At 36.9% G+C, this 18,739-nt stretch overlaps 1 protein-coding gene across 1 annotated transcript; it reads right to left on the bottom strand.

Annotated features, from left to right (window-relative positions):
• Nucleotides 1-1,233: 1,233 nt before the first annotated feature.
• Nucleotides 1,234-16,823, bottom strand: LOC147390504 (increased DNA methylation 1-like). Its single transcript, XM_086457231.1, has 9 exons — nucleotides 16,511-16,823; nucleotides 12,412-15,929; nucleotides 7,701-7,824; nucleotides 6,646-6,725; nucleotides 4,464-4,705; nucleotides 4,245-4,331; nucleotides 2,774-2,873; nucleotides 2,055-2,259; nucleotides 1,234-1,927 (listed from the first exon to the last, which is right to left on the bottom strand). The coding sequence occupies exons 2-9, from the start codon at nucleotides 15,844-15,846 to the stop codon at nucleotides 1,584-1,586; spliced, it is 4,617 nt and encodes a 1,538-aa protein (XP_086313357.1). The 5' UTR covers nucleotides 15,847-15,929; nucleotides 16,511-16,823; the 3' UTR covers nucleotides 1,234-1,583.
• Between the last annotated feature and the right edge of the window lie 1,916 nt (nucleotides 16,824-18,739).

The following is an 18,739-nucleotide window of genomic DNA, read 5'->3' as shown; positions in this document are numbered from 1 at the left end:
TCTTCTAGCATGGATTTTGTAATTTATTTTTTTAAGGTGTGCCATAAGTGCACATGTTAAGATGCATTAAATACACCTTAGAAATAAGCATGTGAGGATATTAAAAATTGTTTTGGAGGTGTACTTAATGAATCTTAATCTGTGCCCTTAGGGCACATATTAGCACAACCCTTCAAAAACTAGTTGATAGCTGAGATTATTGCTGGATCGAGTCATCTTCTTTGTCAAAAAAGGCACTGAGATGATCATTCATAGTGGATGTATCTATTCACGTCATTTATGGGCCTATAAATGAGCCTCCATGCTTTTAATACACATAAAATGAATAGATTCGGAATAACCCACGTGGCAAACTCAATCGACTACCTGAATGCGACAAGTTCGGAACTGTAGATCTGCACTCCTCCAGATACACTGCTACACTTCCCCATTTAAAAAAATGTGTATCTCAAGGTAACCATGTATCCCGAGGAGTGTAGATCTACGATTCCCAAACTTCTCACATCACACGTCAAGTAGTCGATTGAGATTGCCATGTTGGGTAGTCAGTTTTATCACAACTCAAATGAATATGCAAATTTAGGGTCATTGCTGTCGTCCGCATTAACATTTTGCAAATCTAGGAATAATGCGCTTTGATTCAGGTTAACATTGCTGGCCTTGACAGCATCATCTCTCAAAGTAGCAGAAAATCTCACAGTTAAAACTCATGTAGTGATAATGGAGACAATGTGCTTGAACCAACCTAGCCCACGAGGGTCATCCTACATTGCTGTCATTTGTCACAGTTGGCATGTAACATGGCTTGCGAAGGAACAACAAACCTGAGAAGTAATGTCAAACCACGACTTCTAAATGTAAGACCAAGAAGATTGGAAACATATGCATGGGTCAAAATGTGAGATACGTAATTTGAATAACTTAAACGAAACTCAAATGATGGCAACAAAAGATGAAGTTCTACATAACTACCCAATGCCCGACAATTTGTTTTTACTAAGATAACAAATTTTGACAAATATTAACCCGCAAAATCAGAAATAGAAATGAAATGAAATACAAATCGTCAAAGGATTTGATGTCAAAATGGTTTCAAATGTAAGCTAACTTCATAACGGGTCTCCTTTTATAACCATTGCAATCAATGGTCTTGCTTAGTGAGTTTGCTAAGGGCTTTCATTTTCAGCAAGAACTTGATGCCAATTTGTTTTCTCCTACAAAATTCCTGAATAATTTCTCATAATATCAGTCTTTCTCAGTTTCCTCCATGATTATTGCAAACCTTGAAGCTTAATTTGTTACATAATAGGTGCATTTTAAGGCATTTTTAGTCATAAAATTTCCCTGTAATTTAACTAATTCACCTGTCAATATAAAAATGCAGCTAACTAAATCATAACTGATCTGATTTTCTCTTCCTTCTTCCTTCTCTCCCTTTTAAGCTCTCTTCATTTGTAATTTTATTTTTCTTCAATCCTTGAAAGCTGCTGCAACATTTTATTCTTTTTTCAGCTTTCTAGCACATTGCACAAGCTTTATCTAATATATGTATTTTTACTCACCATGCCAACGCACAGATTTGACTATTGTTCTGGCGAAAGAAGATGACTCCCATCACACACATCCGAGGTTTCTTTCCTCGGACTACAACATTCAACATTAGTAGTAATATCAGGTTTGTTTCCTCCAAAAAATGAAACACGCTCCTCAGAAGACGGCCTAGAAAGATGTTTTAGTGGTTTACTTTCCCTTTGTTCATCCAACTTCGGATTCTTGAAATCAAGCATAGGTTTAGCTTCTGAGCCAACGTCTAAAATGCAACAATTACTATCTGATAGTTGTGCGGATTCATCGATGGTCCTTCCATCACCACAAACACCACTTTCTATTGCTCCATTTGGAATTGAGGGTGGTGGGTCATCTGGTCCTGCATTGTAAAAGGAACTACATTTTACATTCCTAGAACCCTTCGAGAATCACTATAAGACGAGCAAACTCCATCGAAGAAAATAAAAAATTGGAGTTTAATGAATTTAAAAAAGAAAGCAGCCCACCCTTTTGTTCAATCTCTGTAATGTCTTTCTCGCACAAGCTCTTTTCTAGCAATGTTACTCCCGGAAACATCATCAAGTTGATGTTGTTTAAACGTTCTTTCTCTTCATCTTCCATGGGCTTGAAGCCGAAACCAAATGTCCATGTATCCACTAAACTTGGAACAGCAGCTACTACAAGCTTCTCAACCTTGAAAGATTTTAACATCTACCAACAAAACAAAATAAAATAAAATAAAAATCAGAAGTTGCTTTAAAGAAACTCTTACAAAAGTTAAAACACAAGGCAACCCAGAGACTACAAAATATGAAATACTACACCTAATCAACTTTAATGAAGGGTATGATCTTATCTGCTCACTGATTGTATGAGAGATTAACGGAAATTATGGATTGAATTATAACCATAACTATTTGTAGGACCAAATAAGATTAGAGAGGAAAAACGTCCGCACCGAATTTCCAATGTTAGATGAGCAGATGAGCAAGTTAAAGGGTATACATGCTGTCTTAAAAGGAGTTTCAGATTTTTTGAAGGAGAACATCATAACAAAGAGTGTTATTTGCTTAAAAGACACCTGAGGCTCACCCAACATACTATGAAACAGAGACAAAGATTAGGTGCACCTCTATAATTTCACAGTTATCTTGGTGTGAAGTGTACACTGCAACCTTTAATGAAAAAGAAAAATACGGCCAACATATGAATACATTCAAAATACCTCTTCAATTGCATTCATAAGGCGTCTACACATTCCCTGGCGACGATGCACACTGCAAGTTGCAATAAGAGGCATCTCTGCAACTCTGACTCCATGCACCCTGAACAAAAAGCCAAGACAAATGGCCCAAAATTGAATAACAAAGTTAAGTGCCCTAACTTAAGGTCTAGAGCACAAAAGAAAGGTAAAGGGAATGGGAGTATTTCCCAATTTCATTCGACCACAAAATATCTTGGCCAACAAATATTGGTCTCTGGGGTGAACAAAAGAAGATATTAGGGATTGCTAATTACAGTTTGGTTTGTATAACACAGAAAGCTAAACCCAATGAAGAATGGCCGACTCCATTATCCCATCCCCAAATACTGGTCTCATATTTACACTCGATCACCTCCTCCACAGAGAACCTCAATCATCCCTAAACTCCACAGCCATTACCCCAAGTGAGTAGAATTCATGATTTTAGGTTCCTTTCCAATCCATTTTATTTGGAATACAATCGCTTGCATGTAGACCATTAGCTGCTTCAAAGCAAAAGTGCAATTGACTTTGAATCTAAGCTGTAGAATAGAAGGATCCAACCATAACAAAGTATGTCTGGAAACAATAAATGGGATTTTCTCTGTCCTTCAACTCCTGTCATATGTAGGCCCTACATATTTTTAGGATATTTCCCAACAACATACATACCTTTTGGAAGGTCATCTTGTTTTTGGTGGGTTAAGGTGAGGATGAACCGGTAACCTCAATTGAAAGTTGTGTTACATTTGTCATATCTTCATACTGCTTCCCCCAATCCTCTCTTTCGAATAGTAACATAATTTTATTGAAAAAATAGAAAAAGAATTTCTTTAGTATACTAATGAGAAATGGGTGGGTATGGTTTACTGAAATCCTTATTAAATAGATTCTTAAAATTATAAAAGTGCCCTTACATCTTACCTCTATGTATCCCAGACTAACTACATATTTTAATTAAAACACCGTTACATCTAGGGTTTCTTTTAAACAAAGCTTAATCTTTACTCTCCATCTCTCACATACATACTCTCCATCGACCAAACCCTTTAGGGAAGAACAAACTACCAGGGTTCCTCTCTTGAGGGATTTTCCATATCTGAGTTTTCCATCTTCAAAAGGTGAGACATCTCTCCCATCTTTCTACATCTTTGATTTTTATTAGTTCCATAGAATTACGTTTGGATCTGCTCAGAGACTTCTTCAAAGATGCATTTCAATTTTCCTTCGATCTCTCTTTTAGGGTTTTGTTTGCTCACTTAAGCATATGGCACAAGCATTCTACTAGTAATTGATGAAAAGAAAAAAATAAAGGGGAACACAAAAAAGAATAAATTTGGTGCAATTTCAGTTAATATAAAATGCTAGCACTAAGTACGTAAATTATTCTTAGAAAACAAATTCATTTAACCTAACAGTTTACAAGGAAATTGATGTTCCAATAAACCATTACCTGATGGACGCTACCGATATAATCTCGTCCCCCTTTTCCAAGACCACTGTGTAAAAGCCTTGATAATTTAAACGCATGAAGTTTGAGCTGAGATTCAATTAGAAAATAATTTTGTTTAGCTTTGGAAGTTAGGATGCCTCAAGGATGAAGACCAATATTACAAATGGATACTTCCAAGTTGTAGTCCATTAAATAAAGGAACAATGAACATATAACTACCTCCAATTATATAAGACATGTGGTATCATGTCTATGCCTGTTCTTGGATCCACCATGGGTAGAAAGCATTCCTCCATGATAGTAAGAGAAACAGCTAATTTAGAGTTGCACTCTGCCGTCAGTGCAAGTCTTTGTGCAGAACGAACTTTTTGGTCACTATGTATACATCTCAAAAGGGTCCATGAAAAGCCATCAGCAATATGATTCGAAATTCCAACACGAGACTGAAGACCTGAGTAAACCTGCATGCACCAAGTGAATCAAATTCTATGAAAGAAATAGACCATTAAAAAACAAATCGGCAATAGAATGACAAAATGATAGTCAGGTATTACAGATCACTTGAGCAACTAAACATCCAAAGCAAGAAACAGAACACAAAATGTTGTTTTGGTGCTAGCAAGACCCTATGATTCTTCGAATGGGGACTTTTGACGTCCGATCCAATCCAATAGTTCACCTTCTTTGGGTCACCTTGCCTTCCCTTCCACTGTGCCTTGGGGCTTGGCAAAGTAAAAAAGTAATTATCTCAAGATGCCTTGCTTCTGAAGAAATCGGAAATAAACCGAGAGTTCCCTCCTATCACAGAGATCGGTTTCTAGAAGCTCCCTTAAGCCGTTTGTCCATGAGTTGGAGATCCAGGCAGCAGATAAGGGTAATTAGCGATTGCTAGCATTAAAGAGAGCCATCACAATGATGAAGAATAAATCGAACATATCTGGATTTGCAAGCCATTGCTCAGTGAGCAACTCGAATGAAAGAACCCGCCTACACTCCCACCAATAGAGGAGGTAGTAGCTGTTGTCTGAATGGACTACCTTACTAGATTTGCTATTGATAGAAGGAAGAGGAGCTCCCAACCTATAAGCAAGTATGAGATCTTTGACCGCATTTATAAAACCCATGAGAAGAAACAAGTGATGAAGGAGTTGATGGTAAGAAAAAATGAACCCTACTCAAGAAAGAATCCTGCCTTATTGGAAGTTCAACCAGATCCCTCAAGAGTGAGCAACCTATCTTCTTTTCTTTTTTTCCTTTGTTCTTTTTTTTGATATAGCCACAAGGTATGAGATATGGGTAGGACTTTAGTTGAATCATCCAAATATAAGTTAAGATATGGGTAGGTTCCTAAAAGAACATGTAAGTTGAAGCTTCTAAATGAATGAGAGGAAGTACAAAAAGGCCATGGATTGAGGTAGTGAGCATGGACACAAAGAAATTTCAATTAAAAGAAGGCATGGCTTTGCACAGAATTGAATGAAGGAATGTGATTTGTTCAGCTGACTACCATACCATTGGGATAAGGCCTTGATGATAAGGACCTGGTCCTATATGGCTTCAGTAGCATCAGTCAATAACACCTTAACAAGACCAGTCTTTTTCCTTGAATATGACAAGGATATTCCATATTTTACGAATTTTATGTGCCAACTCCTTGTCACTCTGAGCCGTCACAATCACATATGTTATTAAAATATCTTTTCTAGTTAGTATTTATAGGCTATTCGTATGAATTTAGTGCATATCAACTTATCTGAGTACATTTTTCTCTATTGAACACTCTTTTTTCTTTTTCTTTTTGAAAAGCATAATCTTTTATTTATGAAATATACAATCCAACGGTCAAGAAGACCATGGCGAGAACAATGAGAACACTAAGTTAGCCTCCTAACTTACAGTCTTAAGTCTCATCAGAAACAAAAGTCTTCAAGGAATACTCCTTAAACTCCTCGAACAGCTTGCAACATAAGAACTATCTCCAAAATGGTGATTCTTAGATCGTGAACCGATTGCTCCCTCCCCACAAAGACTCAGTTGTTTCTCTCCATAAGCAAACCCCAACACACAATAAAAAGGAATACACTCCTAGACCTTAAAGAATTTACATCATTTTCATATTGGATAATCCATCCATAATGTCTGAATCACCCTGATTTATCCATCATGTCTTAAGAGTTTTTGTTAATGTGGTTCTTTGTGTCTCGCATAGTCTCAGCTCGTATTGACAAAGACATGAAACAATGTGGAAATTAGAAAGAATACATATATGTAAAGTATGTAATTCAACTTCCAGGTCATATAGGATACAACAAATGATCAAGCTCTTCTTTAAAAATGCATCCTTGCTAAGAAAATTTGATGAATAAAACAGGAAAGATGAAGAACCAAAACTCAATTGTACCTCCAGACAGTTTTTTCCACAAAGCCACTCATCAGAAACTAGCTTAGACACACCATTCTCTTTTAAGCATGTTCCATGATCTGTTCACAAAATAACAACTATCAGGAACAGTAGATACTCAAGTTACCACAAAAAAATAACATTGCCTTTCATGCATGTTCCATAATATATATATATATGGAAAAAGGTAGCATGGACCGAAGGACCATGTACAGCCTGGACTGAGCCTCTCATTTGGGCCATGTGAACAGCCACATAGGTCCAAATGACACCTCCCCCCTTTACAATTAAGGGTGTAGATTAGGTTTGAAAAACAATTATAAAAACAGTTTTTTTTTTTTTTTTTTTAAATCTAAGACTTTGAATATGGACAGCTGCTGAACTCCCAAATTTAAAATTGAAATCCAACAGTGCAAACAAGTTGTTCTTTATTTATTTTTAAGTTCTTAGAATTTTATGCTCTATAAATATGTGGCACCCGATCGCGTTTTTGGGTGCCACGTGGACATGCAGTCCATATAGATAGATGGTCCTTCGGTCCATATAATGTAACCCCACCTGTATAGATAAGACACAGTGGACCCCACTTCCTTTATCCCCTTCATAAAGAGGGGTTGTGATTTAATCTTGCTACTAATCTCGAAGACACTTTTTAGCCCTTTTTCCCCTTTTTATTGCCTTTCCTTTTCTACACCTTTTCATGAATACCGCTTCAACTTTATTGTATTTCCTCTTCTCCCTCTTTTTCAATATTACCTCTCAAATTTTATGGTCTTTCCTCCTCTGCCCTCTTAACTAACTATTTTACCGGTATAGAATGATATAGCACTTCCCTACTTATCAACAATCCAGTTTTTACTACCAAGATTGTATCTAGAGTCCCCGGAAACTTTTCAATGACGAACCAATTACAAGTCCTAAGCCATTGTGCATCAGCAATTCCATAGATCATAAAGAACCTTCCCAGCATAGAAATATAAATTGACTTCTACTAGGCATTCAAAATATATTCAGCTCCAAAGAAAACAAATCATCCAAATTTAGAAGGGAAATACATTTATGCTCGCACTGTAAGCATTTTAGTGTGATAGGGGAACTTGAAGCCTCTTTCTCTCTGACTACGTCCCCACAAGTCGGACACGTGCAGCTCTGGCAATACCAATTTCCTTCAGGGAGCTCCTGAAATAAAGGAAAAGGATTAAATCAACATCATTTACCTACAGAGAAAGTATCGGACTAATTTAAAGTAGGATAAAAGGTCATTTAATAAGATCAAAATCCGAAATAAATAATGCATTTTAATTGAGATGCATTAATACCATAAAAAATTACAACGATACAATCTAATAATCTATCAGATCAAGTAGTGCACAATCCAAGTATGAACCCCAGAAAGCCAAAAACAAACTTAATGATCATCTTTCCAAGTGAAGAAACCGGAAGACTACTAAACAAACAAGTCAGAAGCAGAACCTAGAGGCATTTTCGAAGGGAAAGAGCTTTCTATCCATGATTTAATTATTTCAATTTTTTGCTTCTTTTTTTTCCTCCTAGGGGAAAGTTTTCAAGGTGTTTAGGGGGGTCCTTTTTGAAAATTTCTTATAAGATGGGATAGGATTTGTAACTTGGAATTGTTGTAGTTTAGTTGGCCTCGAGAGGGTGCTTTGTTTTCCTTTGTATTTGAGTTGGTCATCTCGATCACCCTTTTCATCATTTCTTTCTTTATAAAATTTTGCTTCAAAAAATAAAAAGAAAAAAAACCTAGGAATGTCATACATCAGAAACTTTAAATCATAGATGCAAAAGTAGAAGTGCCAGTGAATAACAAATAATTCCACAGAGACATGTGAGAGAGTGTTAATGATGGGGACATCAGTCCTGCATCAGTTAAGCTCCAAAATAGTAGTAGACTAGTGATGAAAATCTGCCTCACAAACTAAGTTCAATGTTCTCTAATGATGCAAGCTTGGGCATGGAAATGCAAAAGTACACCAACCGATGAAATCAACACTAGAAAATGTAAACACTCCACAAATGTGACCAAACAAGAAGAAAGGAAAGAAAATCAACTCTTAGAAGGTAACAATTGAATAAATGTATTTTATTTTATTTTTTGGATAGGTAGGATAAATGTAATTTCATGCACATGATCCACTGTGGCAAGGTCTTCTTTATAAAGGAAAAAAGAAATTTCAGAAATCTCCCAAAATAACAACTGATCGAGACTACCTAAAATAGCTACTGAAACACCTATAATAACTACTGAAGAAACTACCTAAAATAGGGGGAAATCAACAAGAAATAAACAAGTAAAGAAGTCAAAGTGAAACAAGAAACATGATTGAGTATCATGTCCTGTTGATAATATTCTTATGTTTATTAAGCTATTAAGTTAGGCTAAAACAGTCTTTTAGTTTGTTTTTACTAAAAAAGGTACATCATTAATTTTCCTTGTTATTTGTTTTTATATAAATAGAGAAGTGGGGACCAAACCATTCTGGTGGTTGAACTCCTCTCCCTTATCTTCCTTCTCCATTTCTCTTCCAGAACCCTAACTCATTTTTCTTTCTTTTCTTGTGAAAACCTCACCTAAACCTAATCTACATGTCCCATGTCCTTATGCAATACAATCTCCCACATTAATTCAGATGAGCACAATGTCCGCATCATCATCCTGGGCTTGAGGAAAAATTGAACTCAAGTTTTATGCATAAAACTCCTAGTACAAGAAGTAATACCTTTAGTGTTCTAGGCTAAGGCTGATGTGGATAAGTACTTTGCTCGCATGACATGAGGGATTCATAAAGGAACAAAAAAAATATCAACTTCCACCAAACCACTTGGCTGGCCATTTGGTTGTTGTGGCACTGGAGGAGGATGGGGACGTAAGGACACATAAATAGGTACAGAGAGAGAGAGAGAGAGTATTCCGATGTAGTACCAACAAGAATGTCTACTACTTGCCGGATATTTTGGTTTCCTTTTTTATCCAAGTGCTTGTTTTATATTAACCAGAGCATTAAACTTCCCCCTCCACGTGGGTGGGGGTTGGCATTCCACCGTCAAGGGTAGCTTGCATTCATCTAACTTGTCGATGAGGTTCCCAAGTCTTTACATCAGCTGAACAACTATGTAGTGTTAGCGATTTGCACTAGCAGGGATTGGGCTTCATGGTCAACAAATGATATGGGCCTACTAGCTATCCGACCAACCCTTGTCAATGTTGACATCCTAGATTTCTCTCTTCTTCATCAAGTAAACATAACAACTTCTTTGTAAGTAGAAAACCTAATACCTTTGAGTCTGTAACGTGACAAAATTCTCTTGCATCACCCATCTTTTACTCTGGACTATTTCCCATGGTGTAGCATAGTCCCCAACACCTTCTGGTCAAGAAGGTTGGGCTTACTCATATGTGGCCTTACGCCCCCTCTAGGCACCCACCTAGAAGTAGGCGCTTGAATCACAACAGTCATGTGGTCGCCAATTGGCATTATCTACATTTAGAAAAATAAAAATTATATGACCAATTCATAACCAACTCATTGATTATAATTTGATGGTGGATATTCCATGTAAAATTTATTGACATTATTTGACACTACATGCACAATCCTTCGATGGATTATTATTTTTTAATAAAAATGATCGTTAATATGCTTGTGCATACATCAACTCAATGTGGCCTATGCAAAAAACATGAATTCTAGGCTCAATATGTCTAGAAGAGTCTATAGAATTCAACCAGTCACTCAATTCTTAGTTGTACAACTCACCAAGATTATTACTTTGTTAAAAGCATTAGATAAGCAAGAGTTAAATTTAGTCCCTAAAGTCAGTACAACAGATTTTAGCATTACGGCTATGAATATTTCATGTTCACAAGATCCAGATCAAGATCATGAACCTTTGTTAGTACAGTTTGAATTGATTGGCCAAGCCTACACTTGCGTAGTCTCTAAAGGAGCGACAGATATCAAGTGTGTAGTGTAGTCATCTCCTTCAGATCCTCTTTTCTCTTATCTTCTCTTTTGTCTCCTCTTAGAATAAGATGCATTGTATTAAGGTGCATGAGATACACTATATCATTGCTAGTGTATCTCATCACAAATGGAAGGTGGTGATGGAGATTGATATATTTAGAATATATCAATTAGTATTTTCTATATTAGGAATGGTTGATAAGGTATTCAAATTTAAATATTAGGATTAACTAGGATTTTTAGGTTAGGCTTACCTTTTATATCTTGGTTAATTTAATCTCTATACATACCTTATTAGAATTCATGTAATGATCATCCAAGCATTCTCAATAAATTATTTCACATGGTATCAAAGCCTAAGCTCTACAGAGAGTGCGATTTGGTGCACCGCTCTTCGGTGATATCACAATCGCTAGACCTAAATCTTTTTTCCCTTTACTATAGTTCTAATTTTCTTCAATAAAAACCACACCTTCTATATCTCAACAAATCTCCCAAGTTCAAACATTTATGTCTTATGATCTCATTTTTCTTTCCCATTTAAAATCTCTCCGGGATAACAAGCGAGAGGCTCCCCCACGGGCCTTAAATTGCCCCATTTTCCTGACCAGATCTCCGATATGCCCACAAGCCTTAGTAGACTTCTTCCTGATAGCAGCTCGACTGCGAATCCCTAACTTCAGTGGAATTCCTATCCTTAAACTACCCCACTACGGGCCCCATCTTTTCCAGGCCGGGATCGAGTTGTTGAAGTCATAAAAAAGAGATGTTTCTCTTCGCACCTCAGATCAAAAGGCAATGAATATTGTCAAGCTGGCCTACAGGCCTAACTCCATTGCTTTGAGTAAGAGGCCTAATAAGGAGCAGCGTGTTTCCCTTCCGGATTGAGACCGAAGAAATTGCAAAGGCATATGATCTATGATTTGGTCAATTTATTCAACAAATAATGCCACAAGTACTTAATTGATTGTACGGGGGCATCTAACTTTTTATCACATGTGGAGTAGTTTCGTCGCATGATCTTACTTTGTATAATCCTAGGAGAGATCATGACAGGATTGATCTTGTAAGCCACCAACTCCAACAGACTCAAAAAAGTGGGATGCGACACTTTTGGACTTCACAGACATGTGATAACCACTAGAAAGCACAAATAGATTTTGGGCAATCGAATATTATATAACTTAAAAAGATTAAGAACAATTATTAAAAGAAATAAATTGCATATTTCTTCTTCAAAGGATCATACAATTGCAGGAGGGTGTTAGAGAATAAGATGCATTGTATTAAGGTACATGAGATACATTACATCATTGCCAATGTTTCTCATCACAAATGGAAGGTTGTGATGGAGCTTGATATATTTAGAATATATCAATTAGTAATTTCAATGTTAGGAATAATTGATAAGTAAGGTATCTAAATTTAAATATTAGGAGTGATTTCTATTAATTAGAATTTTTAGATTAGGCTTACCTTTTATATCTTGGTTGATGTCATCTCTATAAATACCCTATTAGGATTCATGTAATGATCATCCAAGCATTTTCAATGAATTATTTCACAGAACCCGTCCTTTTGTCATGTAGTCTTAGCACACCAACTGACAAGCTATAGCAGTGGTGCAAGTACAAGAACCACAAATTTTTCCACAATGCTAGTGGAGATCTTCGCAAGCATTAAACGAAATCAGCAGTGGCTACTTAGAACAGCAATCCCGAACAAAATATTGTGCCAAAGGAAACAAATTGCACAGAATATATACATTTGGCAAAAGACAAACCTGAAGAGACAAGCACGTCAGATGAAAAGTAGACGGGCAGTTATCACAACAGATCAGATCGCCACCATCACCACAAAGTCCACATGTATCATCATTCTTGTCCACTTTGTCAACCTCCACTGCTCTTGATCCACTTTTCCTGGCCTTGTATTCAGCTGACCAAGCTTGAAGCTGGCACAGTGTGAATGGCTTACCAGATTCCATGAAAAGATTCAAACAGGGTCTGTGCTGCTTGAAACCAGCATGAACCTTGAAGTCTGAAACAGAAAGCACTTTATTGCAGCACTTACAGAGGATCCCATCTTTAGTAAGCCAACCATCCTTAACCACCGCAGCGTCCTTTGGGCTCCGATACTGTACCACATCATTCACAGATACAAAACCATTATCGATCAACCACGATAACACTGTTCTTGCTCCTGTGGAGGACCACTTCCCATCCATGAAATGCTTTCCACCTTTTGCAGGACTTCGTGGAAGCAACTTACACCTGCGAGTTTGACTCTTGAGCTTTCTCACAGATTTTTTCTTGCAAGCTTTACGAGTCGACTGTTTGTGGTTTGAACTAAAGTCTTTGTTTATTATGATTGCCGCGACCAAAAGGTCGTCATCATCAATCTGGCATCCAAGTAACTTCTTTCGCCCATTTTCATTGCTGACTTTAGGTTTTTTTGCTTTTGAGATTTTTTTGCAAGTTGGAGGGTCCAGAGATCCATTGTTTGCATGCAAAGGAGCTTCATCGGTATCATTTACACGGTTGTGTTTCTTCAGACTCTTTACATCACCATTGACCAGACTGAGAGACGAGGATTTATTCCGAGTCTCATTCGAAGCTTCAGGCAAACTCGGTTCCATTACCCTTTCGGGCAATATCGGTTCTTCTTCATAGAGTGACGAATCGAAATTACCATTTATTTTAACATCAACATCACAATGGAGATCCTCACTTCTGGGGTTCCTCAGATGTATAAAAGATTGTGTTTCATGATGCATGGAAACTTCTTTGACACTCTCCGGAGAAAGACCCTCTTCTTTACATTGCTCCATTGTCCCATGGGACGCATCCTCTTGAGGATAAACACCTTCTTCATTATGCAACGAAGGTGAGAAAACTTGCTGTTTTCTTTCCTTTAACTCCTCCTTTACCAAGTCCACTCCATTGATCTCCCCATTCAAATCAAATGGAATAACTTTCTCTTGTGATGTGCATTCAATACCTTCATAAATACAAGCATTTTGGGCTTTCTGTAGATCATGAGATTTCGATTGTTCCAAATCCACTGATGCAGAATTTTGGGCCAAGGGAACATTCACCGAGGAGTCCTCTACCTGAGAAAATTTTAATTCCATCGCGATTGCATATTCCGCTTTATTTCCAATACCACTCACAGGGGTATTAAGGTCTCCTTTGTATAACTCCTCATCATGCCTTTTTAGACCTTCTGTACCTTCAGCTACTAAGGGAGTGCAATGCAGGAAGCTATCCACCTGTGCAGATGTACCCTCCGAGTCATGGGCTGGTACCGAAATTTCAATTAAGCAAACTACTTGATTTTGAAGGGATCCTTGAGGCTGATTTCCTTCCCTTTCCATACTCCTGCCTTCAAATTCTGTATTATTTTTCTTGCCAACATTAACGGATACACCTTTGATATCTTCCGCGGCCCTTGGCTTTATTATTCCACAACTCTGTTCAACAAGGTCTGAGAGATTTACATTGCTGTCCTTCAGAAGGAGAACATTTTCAAACCCTTCACTTGCAATAGCTGGGCTTCCATAAGTTACTGGAACCTCATGAAGGCAAGTATCTGATTGGGCACGTGTTATATCTGACCCACGATTCAAGCTGCCAAGTGGATCCCTCAAGGTTCCGGCACGCTTCATTCCCGTAGCATCCATGATTTTTGTTTCCACCAACACACTCTTTTCCTCCTCCAAATAAATAGATACACCTTTCAAAACTTTGATTGCCCCACCTTGTCTCTTTTCACCAACAATAGCAAAAGTCTCATTTCTATTGTCCTCATTGTGAACATGACCATTGCCATCAGCCACTTTCTCCGCACTTTCGATAGCCAAAGGGGTATCATCAAGGGCAGCTATTTGATCCCCACATAATCCCGTAAACTGGTTTCTGTTTCCAACAACATTTTCTTCTGCCAAGATATCTTTCCTCTTACGCAAATCAAACAAAGCTGTTCTGACAGCTTTCACAGGCTTTCCCTCTCTCAAGGCACCAATTTGTCTGTCAACGAACACCACTGCAACAAAGGGATCAAGAAGACTCCACTGACGAGCCAGAGCAATAGAAGTTTCCATGTGTTGCATCTCGTTCTCAATATGCATTAATGTATTTGACAAGTCAGACCAAAACTCAGTGATATCAGCCCACTGCTTAGTCTTCTCTTCCTGCATCGATTTGTACCTACCAGCGAACAAACTCTCACCGCATGACTTCCATACTTTGTGGAGTTCACGAAAGACCTTTCCCCTCGGTGATATATAAACAGGTTCCATATAACACCGGCTTCCCCTTTTCCGCTTCTCAAGACACCAGCCCGTTGCCATAAATAAATGATTCATATGACCACGGAGACGCGGGCGTTGATCTTTTATAGAGTTCTTATGGCAAGTCAAATTAACATTATCCGAGCTCCAAAGTACGGGATTCTCAGACCTTTCGTTGGAACCCATAACGGCTACCATTTTGTGAGCAACTGATTCATCTCCAACCAAAAGCTTGGGTACGATACTCTGCTGAGAAATTGGCGACGAAATAGTTTTACTTTCAACAACTTCGTTTCCATCAGATAGTTTACATTTGGAGGCTTTTCCATCATTCATTTGATCCTCCACTTCAAAAGGTCGCTTGGGCATATAACAACTACATAGAATACCGTCATTCGATGATTCAACCAAGTGGAATCTTATTGGTTGGTCAACATGGTATGCATCAAGAGTGAGCAACCCCGGAACAACTTCTTTCAAAGATTCCAACTGAATCAAATCCTTCCTACCACCAGGCAAACAATCAGTCGAATCCCCAGGATCGGAATGTTCATCAGCTGACCACCTCATTCGCTTGACATTAGCGTCATGGTCATCCCTTTGAACCCAACCTCTAATTATTCCTTCTTGATTATCCTTCACATGTACAGAATCATTAATTACAATACAAGAATCCTCCACATATAAATCCTTTGTGGAGGACTGACTCGTCACCGCTGAATTTTCACTATTTGAACAGACCAATGCATTTGTGTGCTTATTGCCTTCTGATCCAAAATCAGAAACTCCAGATATGAGACACCTCTTTTTAATGTTCACTGCATTGCCTCCATGGAAAATCTCCATGAAAATCTGACGCTCGTCATTTGATCCTTCAAAGCCATCTTCATACAAACCCTCGATTTCTTCACTAAACAACATCTCCATTAACTCTACTGCATCCCACTTCAGCTACATTGCTTCTCCATCCATCTGAAAGTTATTTACCCCAACATGCAAAATCGCCTCCACTGACAAATGCACATCAAGACCAAATACCAATAAAACCTCATCAAGGAAAAATTATCAGTTCTTCCATAATAAAATAGCTAGAAAATCTGCAACAAAAACAACCTAGAAAAAAACATTCAATAATCTGCTAGACTCACCTAGACCCCATAGATTTCAATTTTCAAAACCTTAACCAATCCCCAATTGTACAAATCAAGCCAATAATTCTCTAAAAACACACCCAAGAAAAACCCACATTCATCTAAATGAATAAGCAAAACCCTAGTTTCAAAAACACCACATTCAGAGAAGGGAACCAAAAATCTTCAACTAAGAATCTAATTCACAGAATCAGTACCCCAAATCTGCCAAAAAATTGAACTTTTCAAATCTATATAAAAATAAAAATAAAAAGACTTCCCCAAATCACAATTTTAGCTGGGCAATTCCTTCAAAGATATCAAAAGAATCTAAATTCAAAAACTTATAAAACAGGTTCAGAAAAAGCCCCATTAGATTCAAGAAATACACAAAGGAGTTTCAGAGGAGCATAAAAAAAAAAAAAGAAAAAAAAAAAAGGAGAGAAGAAGCCTAAACTCACCTGGAAATGGCGATTGGAGTCCCAAACTGTAACAAAATTAGGGTTTAGTTGGTAAAGGTAAGGGTTTCTTCGCTGTTGCAGCTGGTTTGATCATGCTCTCGCCTCTCTCGGCAGCAAATATGAAACATGCAGAAGAGTCTAGCAGAAAAAAGGAATCTCCTTTGGTTTCATCACCCACCAAGAGATCCCTAAAAAGGGGAAAAAAACCCTAACTTCTCTTGGGCAGTAGTAATGTAAATAGAGGGAAATGGTGTGGTCATGGGCGTTTAGAGATGCAAATAACGCTCCCATGTACTGCTATGTGCCTCAAGACACATGGCCTTCTACATGCGTTATACTGTATGTTGTTTTTTTTTACCTCTCTCTCTCTCTCTCCCCTATATATCCATTTAATTATCCTCCTTTTTCTTTTGTGTTTTTTAACCCCCATTTTCTCTCCTTTTCTCAGCTGAAATTTTCTCTCTTTATAAATTTCTCTAAAATATTGTTAGTGAAATCCAGTGATTTTATTGGTGTTGCACTTTTATTTTTGACAAGAACAGATTATACAAGTTATGATAGAATACATCTTATTTATCTCGACGAAATGAGATAAATAATTATGATGTGTCCGATAGTTCCCAATCGCTTTTCTTATCTTGTTCAGGAATAAGTCTCCTTTAGTTGGATGTAAAGTTTTATAAAAGGTTTTGATGACGACTCTCTCTATCTCTAATTTTGTTTGTGTAGCATTTCTTTTATACTATGTAATGTCTATAGTTGATACTAAATTTATTCAAGGAAGGAATGAAACATTAAGTTAGTATCACTATAAAAACTTCATTAATTCCTATCATAACTGTCAATGTGTCATTTTATATTGTATGTATTTTACCTATTTTTGTGTGTGTGTTTTTTACTACTCTCTCTAATTTGTTTTTTTTATTTCAATAAATCTCTAATTTTGCGTGTAGTGGTGGATTTAATTTATTGGTGTAGTGGTGGATTTAATTTATTGGTGCTCCACCATTTTTTTTCTTTAATTTGTTAATTGGAGCGAGTGATGATAGAATTCGTCGTGTTTATCTAAAGGAAATGGGAGAAATAGTTATATCAATGCTAAAAATATTTACGATGTATAGTGGTTTTTCAATTGCTTCTCCTGCATTGCCCTAGAATAGGATTATTTTGCCTGGATGTAGAGTTTTATTTAATTTCATCTGTGTAGTGTTTCTTTTTATACTATAATGTCAATTCTAGATTTAGATAAAGAAGGGAAGTTACGTCGATTTGTAGCATCCATCGCTGTAACATGTCATCACTCCTACCATTAATGTCAATGTGTCATTCTATTCATACATGAAGGGCTTATCTTAATCTTTCTACTCTACTTGAGACAGCCATGCATCTATGTTTTATATTGTGTGTGTATTGATCTTCTCAATTTTCTTTTTTATGTTTTTTAATGCACCCCTCTCATCTGTATTTTTCTCACTAAATCTCCTTCTAATTTTGTTTTTGCAATCTCATGGATTTATTGGTGCTGGATATATCTTTTTGGTAGGAGCGAGTTGTGATAGAATACATATGTTTTGTACTTAATTGTCTCAATGAAATGGGATAAATAATTATGTAAATGCCAATAGTAACGTGTCGAATGGTTTCTTTTGCATTACTCATGAATAAGAATCCTTTCGTTGGATGTTATAGAGATTTGGATAAAGAAGGAAAGAAATTTACGTTAAGTTGGGGTCACTGTAAAGATTTCTTCATTCCTATATGTCATTAATGTCGATGTATCATTTTACTTGTACATGAAGAAATAGGATTCCTCCTATCAATCATTGAGTTTTCAAATAAGGCTTTGTTGTCGATGATGATGATGATGAAGATGACCCTCTTTCACTCCCTTGATACTCTAAAATTGTAAGGGAGAATTGCAAGGAATAATGTCAGACATGAAAACGTAAAATTGTCGTGAAAAGTTTTATCTGATATGAAAATGGAAACAAGAAATAGTAAATATAAAGAACAATAACGTCATCATTTATGTCTTATACCAAATATCGTGAAGGCTGGTTTCTATTTTTCTTTTTTGGAAAAAAATTACAATAATACTAAAGCATGATGGTTGAATTAGAGAAACTATTACTTTCGTATCTCAACTGTGTATCCCGAGAAAATATATATAGATCTCTAAGATAAATCCTAACTGTTGGATTACATACTCACAAGGTTAGGATTATATGT

Source organism: Akebia trifoliata, chromosome 11 (assembly GCF_017979445.1).
Source record: "Akebia trifoliata isolate Shusen 1 chromosome 11, ASM1797944v1, whole genome shotgun sequence".
Classification (NCBI taxonomy): Eukaryota; Viridiplantae; Streptophyta; class Magnoliopsida; order Ranunculales; family Lardizabalaceae; genus Akebia; species Akebia trifoliata.
Note: the sequence above shows the minus strand (reverse complement) of the source record. Positions and strands in the feature narration are given on the sequence as shown.

What these genes read in the sequence shown, in the direction of transcription:
- LOC147390504 (XM_086457231.1), bottom strand. Translation starts at nt 15,846, where the DNA reads ATGGAGATGTTGTTTAGTGAAGAAATCGAGGGTTTGTATGAAGATGGC. An exon ending in GTGGAAAAAACTGTCTGGAG is followed by an intron (nt 4,706 to 6,645) that starts GTACAATTGAGT and finishes TGGTGCATGCAG; the next exon opens with GTTTACTCAGGTCTTCAGTC. An exon ending in ATATCGGTAGCGTCCATCAG is followed by an intron (nt 2,874 to 4,244) that starts GTAATGGTTTAT and finishes CTTTTTGTTCAG; the next exon opens with GGTGCATGGAGTCAGAGTTG.